Genomic DNA, 18,457 nt, shown 5'->3' with positions numbered 1-18,457 from the left:
CAGCAAAGAAAAAGAGTTGCCCAGGAAAGTTATTAGTTACATAAATTACAAAATATCCATGTATAGAATACAGAATACTAAGACAAATGCAAAATTGTAGAAAATAATGAAGGATATGGAATATTTTAAAGATATAATTTCAGCAGAAAAATCACTTTACAAAACAGGTTGATCAATATAATTATATCAACATAAGGTAACAGAAAAAGACTAGAGTTAAACACCTATTTTAGTTACCCATTGCTGTGTATCCATGTCACAAGTCTGTGGCTTAAAACAAAAAGCTTTAATTACCCAATTATTCTGGGAGAAGCAGGAGAAAAGGAAGCAGCAGGAAACCCAGGAATACAGATCCTAAGAAAGGAGAGAGCCTAAAATTGGCCCCTGGGCAAGGGACACTAACTCCATTCACACCCGCCTCTGCATTAAGCAGGAGGCCAGGCACTGGAGGTGGGAGTACCATGAAGAAGGCAGCTCAGGCCAGGCGTTAGTGTAGGACAACTCTGGTTAACACAGGCATCCTCATTTTCAGAGATAGTATAATGTCAAGATCTTCAGCAGAACCTCTCAACCCCAACGGTTAAACCCAGAACTGCAGAAATGAAACACCACCCCTGGTGACACAATCAAAACAGATCAGAGTTAAAAGCCTCTTCCATGGCACTAGGTAACGAGAGCACTGTCTTATGATGAACAGTCTCAAACCCCACAGTGCCACGTAACCCATATGACAGCCAACCAAGGTCATTCAAAAAGGCCCGCATTGGAGGGCACAGATACACGAAATAATCACGCACCCTTCCCGCCCTCATCACCACACACACACACACACACACACACACACACACGTTTACACTCACTTAACCTCCGTACCCAGGCCTGAGCCCGCGGGTCCACAGCCCTGTCTGCTCCATGGGGCTGAGGGCTTCCTCACCAAGAGCGCCTGCGGGCCCCAGATTCCTAGGTTACCACTAGGAGCGTGAGGAATTTGAGGACTTCTGGAGGGGAAACAGAAATGAACGAAGATCAACGTTCTCTTCCAAAGCATCCCAGGGGCGGTGGGAAATGTAGTTCAAAGACGGAAAGGCAGGATGTGCAGGAAGCGTGATGAGGAAGCAGCGGGGAACACCGAGCCGCGGAGACTCTTGGGCTGCAGGGCCGACACGGAGTGCGCAGGCGCAGGCTGCTGGCTGAGGTCGGAGGTGAGGCTGGCGGGGCTGGCGGACTAGGAGGAGGCGGACGATGGCAGGCCGTGGGGTAACGCTGAGGAGGGGGTGAGAAAGTGGGCTGGGGAAAGCGGGAAAGCTAGAGGGAACCTAGGCTGAGAAGGCCGAGGAGGAAGGCGAGAGTCTGAACCCTAGAGAAAACGGGGAGGGAAGCTAGAATCTAGGCAACGGAAAGAACCGGGAGCCGAGGCCGGCACGCCGAGGAAGGAGCAGGATTTCGGACCCGCAGCGGCCCAGGCTGGAGAGGGCCAAAGGAGGCACTAGAAACCCGAGGCAGATCTGAGTTCCGCGCTGGCAGGAATTTCGTCTATTTTCCCCCTCACCCTAACCCCACCCCGTGAGGAAACCCCAGCTGTTGGAACGCGACTCGGCCCACGCGGGTATTCCGTGTGTGTAGCTTTTTGCGCAGCCTTGTGTGCCTGTCCTTGTCTGTGTTTGGGCATGCTACCCCGTGTGACGCTGTGGCAATGATTGGTTGTGAAAGTGATAGGGTCTCTACGTGTGTCTAATTTTAAAACTATGTGCTTGTTGATTTGTGTTTGAGACTTGTATTCGACTTTGGAGAGACGACAGTGAGGGGTTTGTGCGTGAAATTTTGCTACTTTGTGAAGTATTGTTATGGGTTCCGTGAGGTTATGCATGACCTGAGCTCCCGGGTCCACAGCCTGTAGGGCTGTGATTGTGTAGTGAGTGGTTACTATAAGTGTGCATATGTCTAATTTTTGAAGTATTTTGTGTGCACAGGTCTCAGCGACTAATTTGAATGTGGTTCATTGTGTAATTGAGATTGAACTCTTGAGAATTGGATGCATGATTAGTTAAGTATGTATTGTTTAGATTATCTGAATATTGATTATTTCATATTACTCTTGCAATTAGACAAGTAAAATAATTAGAGGTTTTAAAAATGGAGAGAGTTAGGTAAAAAATTTTTAAATTTTAAATGGTAGGATAATATATTGGGGAACCCCATATCAACTAATGACTAATATGTTGGAATGAGTAGAACCCATAAGTGACACTCAAAATTTCTACCTGGGTGATTTTTTTTTCCTCTGCTGCTGCTATTGAATGAATTCCTGGGCAGATTTAATAATTTCTTCAGTCAGTCTGAAAATAATAAAAAATCTGTTGGGCATTTAAACACAAGATCAGTCCCATCTTATAATAATCATTTAGCTAAGTAAAATATTTATTGTATAAATCAATACTTCAAACTTGTTATGAAAGCAGAAAACTCTCCCTCCTGCTGTAATCCTGCAATTTCTTCTCTAATCCCTCAACTTCTACTTTGTCTTCTCTTTATTCCTTCTAGGTGGGTAGTCTCCAGCTAGCATGGACTGGGAGCTGGAATTGTGTGAGAAGGGGTGGGCTGGGTGGGGGAGTGCAATGGGGGGAAAATGGGCCAACTGTAACTGAAAAACCAAAAAATAAAAAAATTAAAAATAAAAATAAAATTTAAAAAAAGAAAAGGAAGCAAAGTCAGGAGTCAGAGATGGGAAGAAGCTAACATGACTGGTACCATTGTAATTTAGTGTAAGTCATCTCTTACCTTTTGGAAGAATTCACTGCTGGGGACTTCCAGATACACTTTTCTTCTCATGGGCACAGGCCTCCCGAATACTTCCTCTGGATATGCAGTGGCCCATCTGGTCTGGTGGGTCTTGCCTCTCCAGTCAGTTCTCTTGGACAGAAGAATGCAAGCCTACCCAGGCAGGCTTCATCTATGCGTTCCCCATCTAGAGCTCAGGTGAGAATTAGCCACCCTAGTCACTTTGCCCTCCCAAATCATGGAAATGTAAAATTTTCCCACAAATTCTCTCATCACTTTGGTTCCCAGTGGCATCAGGGTGTGAAGGGCTCTTTGTATGTTATAAGAATGGGAGAATCACCCACTTTTCTCCCCTCTGGAAAACTGTGTTCTAAAAATAATATACTTCCCTAAAGAGACACTCCCTTCTCTCAACCTCTCCAGCCTCTTAAAGTAGGAGTTCAATTAATGGTAGCAAACATTTACAGCCACTTGTTTTACAAGACTTTATTTTAGAATGAGGGACACTTTTCTTCTTTAACTCACCATCTTTGGGACATCTGCTGAGACTGAGGCAGAAAGATTTTTAAGTTACCCTCCTTTTAAAAATGAACAATGACAACAATTAGAAAACTCAGAAGTTTGTTGGGGGGAAAGAAACATAAGCAAAGCATAGGTGTCTATGTATATGTGTATATAGATATCTACACCTATATATCTATATAGCTTTATATGCCAGAAACAGGAAAGTGGCCAGTGGCCATCAAAAATATGTGATACAGAGGATTGCATGATATATTCAAATTTCTAAAAAAATATTTCTAAGGGACTCAAAAATTAAGACAACTGAAAGGACAGGAAGACACAACATGATAAGTATTTAAACTTCCAAACACTTCATGCAATTTCAGTAAAATTTTTGAACTTTCTAAAGTTCTTAGGAGAAAATGAACAAGCCAGAAATTCTGAAAGAGAAAAGTAATGAAGGAGGAAGTAGTCCTACCTGATACTAAAATGTGTTTTAAAACTAATAACTGCAGAGTGATCTTGGCAGTTATGAACACATCAGTGGAACTAAATATAAAGTCCAGATCTAGTCAAATACATAAAGGCAGTAAAGTATATGATAAAGATGGCAGTTTTAGTGAGTAGAGGAAATACAGGTTATTGAATACCTATCAATACTAAACCAGATGTCCCATAATCTGTTTTTTAAATTACTTTTCTGTGGGAAAAACCCAAAGTCAAATGAGAAAGTACAAAAAAATATGTAATGCAGGATTAATTTCCTTCCTTTAAAAAAGACCTAATATCAATCTAGAAAATAAAAATAACCTAAAAGAAAAGCAAAAGAATTGTAAGAGACAAGGAACTAAAGATAGTTTTTAAACTTATGAAAAGAATTGTATCTTCTCTCATAATAAGGAAAATAAAGACTAGAAACACAATGTATACCTAATAGATAGGCAAACATCAAGAAGTTTGTATCAGCAGTATCCATCGGGGTGACAGGTATTTTCATATATTACTGGTGACCATATAAATAGTAGAGCTTTAATGAAGAGCAGCTTGTATGTAGTTAGTATCAGTAGGCTGCTTAAGCAAGAAAAGATGGTGGTAGTGGGGAGAGGACCTTTCTCAAAATTTAACCTGTTGCCCCAAAGGCCTGTGTCTCTGGCTTTGGGGATAAAATAAATTTTGTCTAGCTCATTTTCCCTCCTGTGTTATTTATGTGGGATGTACTGAGTGGACAAGAGCCAAAACAAGGGAAATGGGGGGCAATTAGAGCTGTAAGTCATGTCTGTGGTGGTATATGGCATCTTTTCATCTTGGCTTTGCCTTAGGAGCACCACTTTTTCAAAGAGGATCCCAAAGGAAAACTGGTCATCTCTTGCAGATCTCAAAACCATGGCTCAGGTGAGGTGATGGTTTCTTCTTTCTGAAATGGTCTTTTTTTTTTTTTAAGCATATTTGAGCTTTTGCCTTTTTTTGTATTAAATCTTTCTGCCTGTCTTTCCCTTCAGCCTTTACCTTCCACAAGTGCTCCCTCTAATTTTAACCAGTGTTTACACATTAAGTGGGTATATCATTCAACATCTTAGTCTTCTCCCAAAATCATTACTGGAACAAAAATGCATTTCCTTAAATTAAATGAGAATATGTTACTGCATGAACTTGTCTTATATAGATAAAGACAGTCAAGATGAAGATGGAATTGATAGATTGTGGTTATTCAGCGACAATAAGTCCTATCTTCAGTCTTTGAGTATAGTCTGTGCTTGACAAATTATATGCAGAACTGAGACTTGTATTTCTCCTGTCTGGTCCTTCAATTTTTCTCATGGCGGCTAACAATTCCTAAAATTCTGTGGCCTGCCAATAACATTCCCTCAGTATGCTAATGGTGTTATAGATTTATTTCTATTTTAAAATTCTAATTTTATATGCAGGAGGAGTAAATGTATATGCTTAGCTCACCTGCTGAACTGAGATCATAACTCTTAAAATATTCTGTTCTTGGTTTCAAAGATATTTCTCTTGGTGTTTTCTTTCAGAACATTCATGTTTACATGTGGACTTCATAAATACTGGTGGTGTCCAGATTCTCTATTTGTTCTCTTCACAGTCTCCTGTTCCTATTCAAAATCCACTATAATTATTCTAATTATGCTCAAATAATTTTAATCATAAACAGCCATTCTGAGTGTCAAAACCATATTTAACATCCAAATAGATATCACCACCACCTACCTGCATGTTCCACAGATACTTCAGGCACATACCCAATATTTACCTCATCAACTCCTGCCCATTCTTCTCTTTTGGGTTTTTTAAAAATATTTTTTCCAATCTGCTTATGGCCCCAGCCAACCTGCTAATACAGCTAACTTGAGTTAGATGTCTCTCCTCCACTGCACAACCATTTACTGTTGAATCTCATTTCTTATACCGCAGATGCCTTCATCACCACTGATGTCATCTTTATTTTGGTGCTTCTTCATAGCATAGTCTTCCCATTTAACAACTTTGGTCCTTTTCCAGTCCTTTAAATGCTCATCCCAGTACTCACAAATCTTTGTGTTTCTTATACTTTTCTGTTTAACTTATTTTTTAATTGTGTTAAAATATATATATATAACTATTTACCATTTTAACCATTTTTAAGTGTATAATTCAGTGTCATGAATTACATTCACATTGATGTATAACCAGCACCACTATTTCCAGAACTTTTTTTAATTTCAGTTTATCAATTACAGTTCACACTCAGTATTATTATATTACAGGTGTACAGCATAATGCTTAGACAGTTACATATTTTGTGAAGTGATTCCCCCCGCAATAAGTCAAGTACCCACTTGATACCCTACATAGTTATTACAATGTTATTGACTATATTGCCTATGTTTTACTTTACATCCCCATGATTATTTGTCACTATCAGTTTGTACTTTTTTTTAATCCTCACCTGAGGATATTTTTTATTATTGATTTTAAAGGGAGAGGAAGGGAAAGAGAGATAGAGAGAGAAAATATGAGAGAAAAATATCTGCTGTCTCCTCAACAGAATTCCTGACCGGGAATTGAACCCACAACCTTTCGGTATATGGGACAATGCTCCAACCACCTGAGCCACCCAGCCAGGGCTCAGTTTGTATTTCTTAATCCCTTCACCTTTTCCACTCAGCAACCTCTGCCCCCTCTCCAGTCTGTCAGCCATCAGTGTGTTCTCTGCATCTATGAGTCCTTTTCTATATTGTTAGTTTATTTTGTTCTTTCGATTTCCCATATAAGTGAAATTATATGGTATTCATTTTTCTCGATCTGACCTATTTATTTAGCGTAATACCCTCTACAGCCATCCATGTTCTCCCAAATGGTAAGATTTCATTCTTTTTTTATGTCCAAGTAATATTTCATTGTACATACATACCACTTCTTTATCCACTCGTCTATTGATAGATACTTGGATTGCTTCCATATCTTGGCTATTGCAAGTAATGCTGCACTGATCATAGGGCATATATCTTTTAGAATTAGTGTTTTGGGTTTCTTCAGATATATACCCAGAAGTAGAATTGCTGGGTCATAAAGTAGTTCTATTTTTAATTTTTCTAGGAACTTTCATACTGTTTTCCACAGTGGCTGTGCCAGTTTGCCTTCAGTGCAGATTCTCACCAATGTGTAGTTTGTTGACTTTCTGATAAAAGCCATTTTGACAGATGTGAGATGATAGCTCCTTGTCATTTTAATTTACATTTCTCTCATAATTAGTGACACTGAGAATTTTCTTGTATGTCTATTGGCCATCTGTATGTCCTCTTTGAAGAAATGTCTGTTCAGGTCCTCTGCCCATTTTTTAATTCGATTGTTTGGTTTTTTGGTGTTAAGTCGTCTTGAGTTATTTATAAATTTTGTATATTAACCCTTTAATAGATATATCTTCTTCCATGTATTTTCATTTTATCGATGGTTTCCTTTGTTGTGCAAAAAGTTTTTAGTTTGATGTCGTCCCATTTGTTTATTTTTTTCTTTGGGTTCCATAGTTCAAGAAGATGTATCAGAAAAAAATATTGGTAAGACAAATGTCAAAGAGTTTACTGCCTATGTTTTCTTTTAGGAATTTAATGTTTGGGGATCTTACATTAAAGTCTTTAACCATTTTGAGTTCACTCTTGTTTATGGTGTAAGAAGGTGGTCTAGTTTCTTTTTTTTTTTGCATGTACCTGTCCAGTTTTACCAAAACCGTTTATTGAAGAGACTCTTCTTTTTTTTTTTTTTAAGATTTTATCTCTTTATTTTTAGAGAGTGGAGGAAGGGAGGTAGAGGAGAGAAAGACAGATGTCAGTGTGGGAGAGAAAAATCTATCAGTTCCTTTCGCATACCCACAACCTGGGACCTGGCCTGCAACCCAGGCATAAACCCTGACTGGGAATCCAACCAGTGACCTTTTGGTTTGCAGGTCCCGCCAGCTAGGGCTGAAGAGACTGTCTTTACCCCATTGTATATTCTAGACTCCTTTGTCATGACTTAATTGAACATACAGGCATGTGTTTATTTTTGAGCTCTCTATTCTGTTCAGTTGATCTCTGTCTGGTTTTATGCTAGTACCATGACTTTTTGATTACTGTAGCCTTGTATATAGTTTGTATCAGGTAGCATGATACTTACAGCTTTGTGTTTCTCAAGGTTGCTGAGAGGTCTTTTGTGGTTCCATATGAATTTTAGTGTTATTTGTTCTAGTTTTGTGAAAAATGCATTGTTATTTTGAATATATAGATTGATTTGGGTAGTTTGGACATTTTACCCATGTTACCTCTTCCTATCTAAGAGCGTAGTAGATGCTTCCATTTATGTGTATCTTCTTCAGTTTCTTCAATGTCTTATAATTTTTGAAGTATAGGTATTTTACCTCCTTGGTTAAATTTTTTAAAGTATATTTTATTGATTATGCTATTACAGTTGTCCCTTTTTTTTTTCCTTTTCTCTTCTCTGCCCAGTACCCACCTTCCCTCCAGTAGTTCCCCCTCTTAGTTCATGTCCGTGGGTCATGCATATAAGTTCTTTGGCTTCTCCACTTCCTTTAATATTCTTAATATCCCCCTGTCTATTTTGTACCTACTAGTTATGCCTCATAATCCCTACAACTTTCTCCCCCTTTCCCCTCCCCGCTGATAACACTCCTCATGATCTCCATAACTATGATTCTGTTCCTGTTCTAGTTGTTAGATTAGTTTGTTTTTGTTTTTGTTTTTTCAGATTCAGTTGTTGATAGTTGTGACTATATTGTCAGTTTAATGTTCATAGTTTTGGTCTTATTTTTCTTAAGTAATTTAACATTTCATATGGTAAGAGCTTGGTGGTGATGAAGTCCTTTAGCTTTACTGTGTCTGGAAGCACTTTATCTGCCCTTTCCATTCTAAATGATAGCTTTGCTGGATAGAGTAATCTTGGTTGTAGGTCCCTGCTTTTCATCTCTTTGAATACTTCTTGCCAGTCCCTTCTTGCCTGCAAAGTTCCTTTTGAGAAATCAGTTGACAGTCTTTTTTCTTTCTTTCTTCAAATTATGAACTAAAAAAGGAATTTGTTTATTGAGGGCAAGAGGATGCAAGCAATATAAAAATAAAAAGCTTCTCTGGCTTTAATTATTATAGCTTTTCTTTCTCTTGTCAAATGTGGGTGGGATTTTATTTGTACATTTTCTAAGGGTCCCAATCTGTTCATGAAATCCTTGTACAGGGGAAGCTGTGGGGCAGAGATTCCTTAAATGACCCATTGGGAGAACCCTGTCAGGGAGGAAGTAGCTGCTCTTCTGCCCACTTCTTTCCCTCTGCTTCATGTGTGCTACAAACTAGTCATTGCATGCGATGGTGAGCCCAGCAATAAGCAAAAAGAAGGTCTGGAAGCCCACTCTGCCCTCTCAGCACACTGGTCCAGGTCCTTCATCATTTTGTCTGTGGCCAGAGGATCTTTTTGATTTTCAAAAAATCCAGGGAACTCCTTTTCCATGAGTACTCTCAGGTCCTCCCTTGTTAAGTAGCCTTTATCCCGGGCAAATTTGTGAAATGTGAACATCATGGTTTCCCTGACATGTTCCATTTGAGATGACATTTTGGTGAGGTCTGGCCCAAGGTGTGGCAGGATCGCTAGGCTGGCGGGGATGTGCGGCCAGTCAGCTGACTGTTTTGTGGGAACTCCTTGTAGGTAACTCTCTTCTTTTCTCTTGCTGCTTTTAAGATTCTCTCTTTAACTGTAACCTTTGGCATTTTAATGATGATGTATCTTGGTGTGGTCCTCTTTGGGTCTAGCTTGTTTGGGAATCTCTGTACTTCCTGAACTCATATGTCTATTTCCTTTGCCAAATTAGGAAAGTTTTCTTTCATTATTTTTTCAAGTAAGTTTTCAGTTTCTTGCTCTTCCTCTTCTCCTTCAAACATCTCTATGATTTGGATGTTGGCACTTATGAGGATGTCCCAGAGTCATCTTATTCGCTCCTCATTTTTTTCCATTCTTATTTGTTCATTCATCTGTACTGGTTGACTGTTTATTTCTTCCTTATGTTCCAGTTCATTAATTTGAACCCCAGCTTCCTTCCCTTCACTATTGGTTCCACGTGGGTTTTGCTTTATTTCACTTAGTGTAGCCTTCATTTCATCTCTTATGTGTTTGCTGTACTAAATGAGTTTTCTAAGCATCGTTATCACCAGTGTTTTGAACTCTGCATCTGATAGGTGGGCTATTTTCTTTTCACTTAGTTCTTTTTCTGGAATTTTCATTTGGGCCATATTTCTTTGTCTCCTCAATTTGGTAGCCTCCCTGTGTTTGTTTCTGTATAGAGCTGCTTTGACTCCCTGTTTAGGTACACCTGTTCCTGTTACATTGTAAGGCGCAGAGCTTTAAGTATTCGTCAGTGCTGGGCAAGTTGTTTCGCCACTTTGTGGCACTGTATGTGGGGGAGGGGTCTGGGAAGGAACCATGCTGCTTGCTCGGCACTTGCCTCTTTTCCTGTCACTTTACCCACTTCCTGAATGTTACCAGCGCCCCTCTGGCTGTTGCCCTGGTGGTGATTCCCAGAGTGGGTAGGTTTGAATACATTCTAGGACAATGGGGACCCTCTAAATGGACTCTCCTGAGAGACAGCAATTTCTTCTTCCATCCACAACACCCCGCTGGTTTTCACAGCCAGGAACTATGAGGCTTTATTTCCCTTGGCACTGGGAACATGTGCTGCACGGTCTGGCCTGGGGCTGGGATCGCACTCCAGGTGTCCCTCCCAGCTTTTATCCACCACATGTGAATGTGGGACCGCCCCATTCCACCAGCTACTGCCTCTTCCTCACCACCACCATACTACGTCTTCACCCTGGCTCCCTGGCTTCACCCCCCTACCCGTCTGGATGTTTGTTTCTTCTTTAAATCATTGGTTGTCAGAGTTCCATGAAGTTCAATCTTTCTGGCAGTTCTGGTTGATATTTGTTTTGAAGTTAGTTGTGATCCTTCTTATGGTTGTGCAAAGTGGTAAAGTGTGTCTACCTACGCCTCCCTTTTGGCCAAAGCTTCTCCTTGGTTAAATATATTCCTAGGCATTTTATTTTATTTTTCTAATCGATTGTTAATGGGATTGTATTCTTAATTTCTCTTTCTGATAGTTTATTATTGGCATATAAAAATGCAATTTATTTCTGAATATTGATTTTGTACCTTGCTTCTTTACTGAATTTATCAGTTCTAATAGTTTCATAATGGAATCTTTAGGATTCTCTCTATATACTATCTTATCTGCAAAAAATGAGTTTTATATCTTTCTTTCCAATTTGGATGCCTTTTATTTTTTTCTTGCCCAGTTGCTATGGCTAGGATTTTCAATACTATGTTGAAGAAGAGTGATGAAAATGGAATACCTGTCCTGTTCCTGATCTTAAGGAAAACATTTCCAGCGTTTTCCTGTTGTGTATAATGTTAGCTGTCGGTTTGTCATATATGGCATTTATTATGTTGAGGTATATTCCTTCTGTTCCTGCTTTGCTGATAGTTTCATCAGAAGTGAGTGCAGGATTTTGTAAGATGCTTTTTCTGTACCTATTGATAAGATCATGATATTCAGCTTTCATTTGTTTATGTGGTTTATCACACATTAATCGATTTACAGATATTGAACCATCCTTGCATCCCCAGAATAAATCCCACTTGATCATGCTGTAAGATCTTTTTAATGTATTGCCAGTATTTTGTTGAGAACTTTTTGCATCTATGTTCATCAGAGATATTTGCCTGTGATCTTCTTCTCCTTTCCCTTCCCCTTCCCCTTCTTCTTTTCTCCTCCTCCTCCTTCTTCCTGCTTCTTCTTTTTTTGTAATGTGTTTGGTCAGAATCAGGGTAATGTTGGCCTTTTCCCCTTCTGCCTTTTTTTTTTTTTTTTCTGGAATAACTTGGGAAGGACAGGTGTTAATTCCTCTTTGAATGTTTGGTAAAATTCACCTGTGAGGCCATCTGATATAGGGCTTTTGTTTGTTGGAATTTTTTTTTGATTACTGATTCGATTTTGTTGGTCATAATCAGTCTGTTCAGATTTTCTATTTCTTTTTGATTCAACCTTGAAAGTCTGTATGTTTCTAGATACTTATTCATTTCTTTTAGATTGTTCAGTTTGTTGGCATATAATTGTTTGTTGCATTTCCTTATAATCCCTGTATTTCTGTGGTTTCAGTCTCACCCCCTCTCTTATTTCTGTTTATATTTAGTGAGGTCCTTTCCTTTTTGTTTTGATGAGTCTGGTTAAAGGTTTGTCTCGATCTTTTCAAAGAACCAGGCCTTGGTTTCACTGACCCTTTGTATTTTTAAAGACTATTTCATTTATTTACACTCTGATTATATTTTTCCATTTGGGCCTTGTTTGCTGTTCCTTTTCTAGTTCTTTTGGATGTAAAGTTACATTATTTATTTACAATGTTTCTGATTTCGTGAGGTAGGCCTGTATTGCTATGAATTTCCCTCTTAGGATTGCTTTTGCAGTGTCCCAGAGATTTGGGGTTGTTGTGTTTTCAATCTCATGTGTATCAGGGTATTTTTTGGTTTCTCCTTGATTTCTTTGTTAACCAATTCAGTGTGTAGTAGCATGTTATCTAGACTCCATGTGTTTGTATGCTTTTTGGTTTTCTTCTTGTAAATACTATTGTAGTTGGAGAATATGCCTTCTATGATTTCAGTCTTTTTAAATTCATTGAGACTTGTTTTGTGGCCTAGTATGTGTTTTATCCTGGAAAATGTTCCATGCACACTTGAAAAAAGTGTATATTCTGCTGCTTTGGTGTGAAATGCTCTGAAAATACCAATTAAATCCATCTGGCCTAATGTATCATTTAAGGCTACTGTTTCCTTGTTAATTTTCTGTCGGGGAGATCTATTTATTGATGTCAATAGAGTGTTAAAAGTTTTTCATATTTTATCTGGAGTTTATAGTTTATCTACAATAACAGTCAAATAAGAGTTGTTCTGTGCTTCTCCAAGCAGAACCAGCAATCCACCCTTATTTTTAAATCAATAAAGAGGTGTTATTTATATACAATAAAAAGCACCATTGTAAGTGTCGAATTCATGAACTTTGGAAGTGTGTAGATCTGAGTAATCACTACAAGTCAAGATGACAAAATTTGCTCTACTCCAAAATGTTCTCTAATGTCCCTTATACAATTAATTGTTCCACTGCCATCCCAAGCCTTCAGTCATCATATATCTGCTTCTGTCATAAGTTAGTTTGCATCTTCTCTGATATCATAAAAAAAAGGATAATAACATATGTCCTTTTGGAGAGATTGGCCTATCTAGCTCAAATCATGTTTTTGAAATGTATTCATGTTGTTGTGTATATAAGAACATTCCTTGTATTATTGAATTCCAGTACATGAATGGATAATATATTATAATTTGTTTATCCACTCACTTTTTGATATACTTTTTTCCCCACTTTTTGACTATAATGAATGACACTTCTATGAACATTTGCATAGAAAAATCTCTGCGTGGATTGTATTTTCATTTCTTTCAGATGAATACCTAGTTGCGGAATCAGTGGGTTGTATGGAGAATGTATTTTTATAAGAAACTGCCAGATTGTTATGCAGAGTTGTGACATTTTACGTTCCCACCAGTAATGTATACAATTTACAGTAGCTTCATAGCCTTACCAACACTTGGTATGGCCATTTTATAATTTTAGTGATCCTTGTGTGTAATGGTATTTTATTATTGTTTTAATTTTTATTTCCTTGATAAGATGAAAATTGGTGGGTATTTTTTATTTTGCTACTTGTCATTTATATAATATTCTAAGTTCAGACGTTTAGCCAACTTTTGAGCGGATTGGTTGTTTTCTTGTGTTGTGAGAGTTCTTTATACAAGTGTGTTTTTTTTTTTTCAGATAAAAGTACTGTAAATATCTTTTCTTAGTTTATGACTTGATTTTTTTTTTAATTTTTTAATGGTGTGTTTTAGAGCTGAGTATATAATTTTTTTAAAGATTTTATTTATTCATTTTTAAAGTGGAAGGGAGGAAGAAAGAGAGAAAGAGAAACATCAATCAGTTGCCTCTTGCACGTGCCTTGACTGGTGACCAAAATCACAACCCAGGCATGTGCCTTGACTGGGAAGGGAACTGGCAACCTTTCAGTTTGCAAGACAGTGCCCAATCAACTGAGCCATACCTGTCAGGGCTGAAGTTTTTAATTTTAATGAAATCCAGTTTATTGGGTTTTAAAATTCTATGACCCATGCTTTTTGTGTCCTGTCTCAGAAGTCTTTGCATACTTCAGGGTTGTGCATATCTTATTCTTTGTTTACTATATAAAAACTGGTTTTAGATTTTTCTTTTAAGTGAATAATCCATTTCAACTTAATTCTTTTGTATGCTGTGAGGTAGAATTGAAGTTCCTTTTTTTTAAAACAGATATTCAGTTTTTTTCAGAATTATCTGTGAAAACACATCCTTTCCCTACTGAATTATCCTAGAGCCTTCATTGACAGTCATTTGACTATATATGTGTAGGTGTACTTCTGTAGTGTGTTTCATTGATTTATATATTTATCATTTTACCAGTGTAACACAGCTGTATTAAGTCCTGAAATCAAGTAATGTGAATCTTCCATCTCTATTTTTTTTTAAACTTGTTTTAGATATGCTAGGTGTTTTACATTTCTATGTAAATTTTAGACTTATCTTATTGATCTCTATAAAGCAACGTACTTAGACTGTGATTGTCAAAGACTATCAATTGGTTTGAGATAATTGGTATGTTAACAGTAGTGCATCTTCTAATCCAAGGACCTGGTATATCTCCATGCTTATTTAGGTCTTTTGAAGTTTCTCTGAGCAGTTTTTTTGTAGTTTCATTGTATAGGTCTTACAGATACTTCGTTAATTTTATTCTTTAATTTCATTTTCAATTATTAATATGTAAAAACAGAATTGATTTTTATATATTGATATTAGTATCCTGTGACCTTGCTAAATTCACTTATGTCTAGTTCCTTTTTTGTAGATTCCTTTAGTCCTTTCTACATACCTCAAAATAGGTGGTTTTCTTTTTTTCTAGTCTGTATGCCTGATGTTTTTCTTTGACCTTCTTTATACAATATCTACAGTGTTAATAGAATATGTGAGAGCAAATATATGTATATTTTAAATTTTATCTGATTCTTTTTCTTCATTTGAAATGAACATATGGTTTTCTTATTTTATTCTGATATTATAATGATTATGTTACTGATTTTCAGATGATATACTGACCTTGGATTCCAATGATGAGACAACTTGATCATAATGTGTAATGCTTTTTTATATATCACTTAACTCAATTCCCTAATATTCTGTTAATTTTTTCATAGGAATTCACCAGGGATACTGCTCTGTAATTTCTTTATTGTCTTTTTTTTTATTTTGGTAACAGTCACTTCATAAAATTATCGCAGACCTCTGACCAGCAGAGTCCATGGCATTGTGAATGAAGTGAATAAATGCACAGCGACTATGAGAATCCTGTGGAGAAGAGGGGACAGAACTGGCCACTTTCTAGAGGAGAAAGGGCAGCTTGCCCCTGCCTTAACAGGCTTTTATTGATTTTTTTAGGTGGATTACCTCCAAGAAAGTTGTGAATCATTGTGCCAACCATTGCCTTATATAATTATTACTTTCATATAACAGAAAAGAATGTTACACATGCATGGATAAGGATAACTTGTCTAGCCACATCCTGTTCTTAGAATCTGGTCCAGATAAGACCCTAAGAAACTGCTTCAAGGTTACACGCTGAACATCTGTTGGTCTCAGGCCAGTATTAGAGGGTCCTTTAGCAGAAAGCAAGCTTTTAGCTATTATAGAAATTCAGGCCTAGTTCCCCATGGGAAAACCGGTGTGTGGAGTGGGTCCTGTGTGCGGCCACACTCCCGGTGGTCTTCCAGTCTGGGGCTGAGCTACATTTCCCACTACCAAGCACCCCCGCTTCCCATATAAAATAAATTAGAAAGTACTCTGTTTTTAAAAAAGATTTAGTGTAATAGTCCCATTAACTCCTTTTTTTTTTTTTTTTTTTTTGCCATTCTTTTTTTTTTCCAGGCTACAAAGATGAGCTTTATGGGTTTTTTTGTTTTTTTTATTGTTGTTCTGTTTCGGTTATCCCATTTTTCCCCCATTGCTCTCCCCTCCCCTGTCCATATCACCCTCTCCCACAGTCAATCCCCTGTTGTCCATGTCCGTGGGTCATTTGTGTTAGTTTCTAGACTAGACCCTTCCCCTTCCTTCCCTACTTCTCCCCCTCCTCCCTCCCATCTGGTCACTGTCAATCTGTTCATTGTTTCCATGCTTCTGTTTATATTTGGCTCATTTGTTTTGTTCATCAGTTTCCTATTATAGGTGAGATCATGTGGTATTTCTCTTTGGCCATCGGGCTTATTTCACTAAGCACAATACTCCTGTTCCATCCATGTTGTCACAAAAGGTAGGAGTTCCTTCTTTCTCTCTGCTGCATAATGTTCCATTGTGTAAGTGTCGCACATTTTTTGACCCACTCATCCATTGATGGGCACTTAGGCTGTTTTCAGCACTTGGCTATTGTAAATAGCGCCACTGTGAACATAGAGGTGCATAGGTTCTGAATTGGTGTTTCAGGATTTTTCAGGTATAATTTTAGTAGTGGAATCTCTGGGTCAAAAGGCAGTTCCATTTTGAGTTTTTGAGGAAATTCCATACTGTTTTCTATAGTGGATGCACCAGTCGACATTCCCACCAGCAGTGCACTAGGGTTCCCTTTTCTCCAAATCCTCACCAGTGTGAGGTGGTATCTCATTGTGGTGTTAATTTGCATCTCTCTGATGGCTAGTGATGTTGAGCATTCTTTCATATGCCTATGGCCCTCTGTATGTCCTCCTCAGAGAAGTGTCTGTTCAGGTCTTTGGCCTGTTTTTTAATTGGATTGTCTGTTATTGTGGCGTTGAGTCTTATAAGTTCTTTCTGTATTTTGGAGATCAATCTCTTCTCTGAGGTAGCATTGGAAAATATGTTTTCCCATACAGTTGGTTCCCATTTCATTTTGCTGATGTTTTCTTTCTCTGAGCAGAAACTATTTAGTTTGATATAGTCCCATTTGTGTATTCTTTCCTTTGTTTCCCTTGTCATAGGAGATATTATCAGCAAAAATATTGCTGCATGGGATATCTGAGATTTTACTGCCTATGCTTTCCTCTAGGACTTTTATGGTGTCACAGCTTAAATTTAAGTCTTTTATTCATCTAGAGTTTATTGTGCTTTGTGGTGTAAATTGGTGATCTGGTTTCATTTTCTTTGAATGTCCCTGTCCCTCCCAACACCATTTGTTGGAGAGGCTGTTCTCACTTCATTTTATGCTCTTTCCCCCTTTGTCAAATATTAATTGACCATATAGACCTGGGTTTATTTCTGGGCCCTCTATTCCATTGATCTGTATGTCTGTTCTTATACCAGTACCAGACTTTTTTGATTACCATGGCCTTGTAATACAGTTTAATACAGTTTAATATCAGGTATTGTGATTCCTGGCTGGTTTGGCTCAGTGGATTGAGCGTCGGCCTGCGAGCTAAGTGTCGCTGGTTCGATCTTCCAGTCAGGGCACATCAGAGAAGGAAAACTCTGATTCCAAAAAACCTCCGCTGCCTTGTGGCATACCTCTTCAGGGGAAAGGCTAAGGGAGTAAACCCCGACAGAAAATCCGGAGCCGGAGTCCCTAAGGCGGTTTGACGTTGTAGTCAACACCGGCAACTCCTGCGGCGCACCTGAAGCCAAGCTGTATTGACTCCGTCTTTCCCTTGGATCCTTCAGCTGCGAAGAGAGGGGGGGTCTGCTGCATGGGCAACAGCAGACCCTCCATATCACCCTGCCCAGGCTCTGTAGCTTCAGCTTCACTGGAGAGGACACTCCAGCGTCATCGCAAGATGTCGATTCAACACGGGAGGAGACAGATACCGTGTCACTCCCGAGTCGGACTGCACAGCCATTCTCGGCGGTGCAGATAGACTCTTAAGAAGCTACACCATCGTCTCTCGAGACGGACGGCTGCCGACGACGGATTCCTCCTACTTTATTCTTCTTTCTCAAGATTGCTGAGGCTATTAGGGGTTGTTTTTGGTTCCATATAAATTTTTGAAATATTTATTCTAGGCCTGTGATATATGTAATTGGTATTTCAATAGGGATTGCATTGAATCTGTAAATTGCTTTTGGTAATATGGACATTTTAATTATGTTAATTCTTCCCATCCATGAACATGGCATATGCTTCCATTTCTTTGTATCTTCCTTAGTTTCTTTTTTCAGTGTTCTCTAGTTTTCCGAGTACAGGTATTTTACCTCCTTGGTTAAGTTTATTCCTAAGTACTTTTTTGTGTGTGTGCTATAGTAAAGGGGATTTTTTTCTCTAGCTTCTATCTCTGATATTTCATTGTTGGTGTAGAGAAATGCCTTCAATTTCTAAATATTGACTTCGTACCCTGCTATTTTGCCAAATTCACTTATTAGATCAAGTAGTTTTTGGTGGAGTACATAGAGTTTTCTATGTACACTATCATGTTGTCTGCAAATGACAGTTTTCTTTTTATCCAATTTAGATGCCTTTTATTTCTTTTTCTTGTCTGATCGCTGTGGCTAGAATTTCCAAAACTATGTTGAATTGAAGTG

The 18,457-nt window shown here is 38.2% G+C and overlaps 1 protein-coding gene and 1 pseudogene across 1 annotated transcript in view; one reads left to right on the top strand and one right to left on the bottom strand.

The window, feature by feature from the left end:
- Positions 1–2,843: 2,843 nt before the first annotated feature.
- ZNF567 (zinc finger protein 567) overlaps positions 2,844–18,457 on the top strand; it is a 34,141-nt gene continuing 18,527 nt past the window's right edge. The window contains exons 1-2 of the mRNA XM_090260665.1: positions 2,844–2,976; positions 4,602–4,674. Of these exons, the coding sequence (XP_090116791.1) occupies positions 2,924–2,976; positions 4,602–4,674 (126 nt within the window). The 5' untranslated portion in view covers positions 2,844–2,923. The remainder of the gene's footprint in view (positions 2,977–4,601; positions 4,675–18,457) is intronic.
- Positions 4,856–9,369, bottom strand: LOC149994562 (protein S100-A10 pseudogene; annotated as a pseudogene).

Source organism: Furipterus horrens, unplaced genomic scaffold, assembly GCF_987537825.1.
Source record: "Furipterus horrens unplaced genomic scaffold, mFurHor1.1.pri manual_scaffold_13, whole genome shotgun sequence".
In the NCBI taxonomy this organism is placed as follows: Eukaryota; Metazoa; Chordata; class Mammalia; order Chiroptera; family Furipteridae; genus Furipterus; species Furipterus horrens.
Note: the sequence above shows the minus strand (reverse complement) of the source record. Positions and strands in the feature narration are given on the sequence as shown.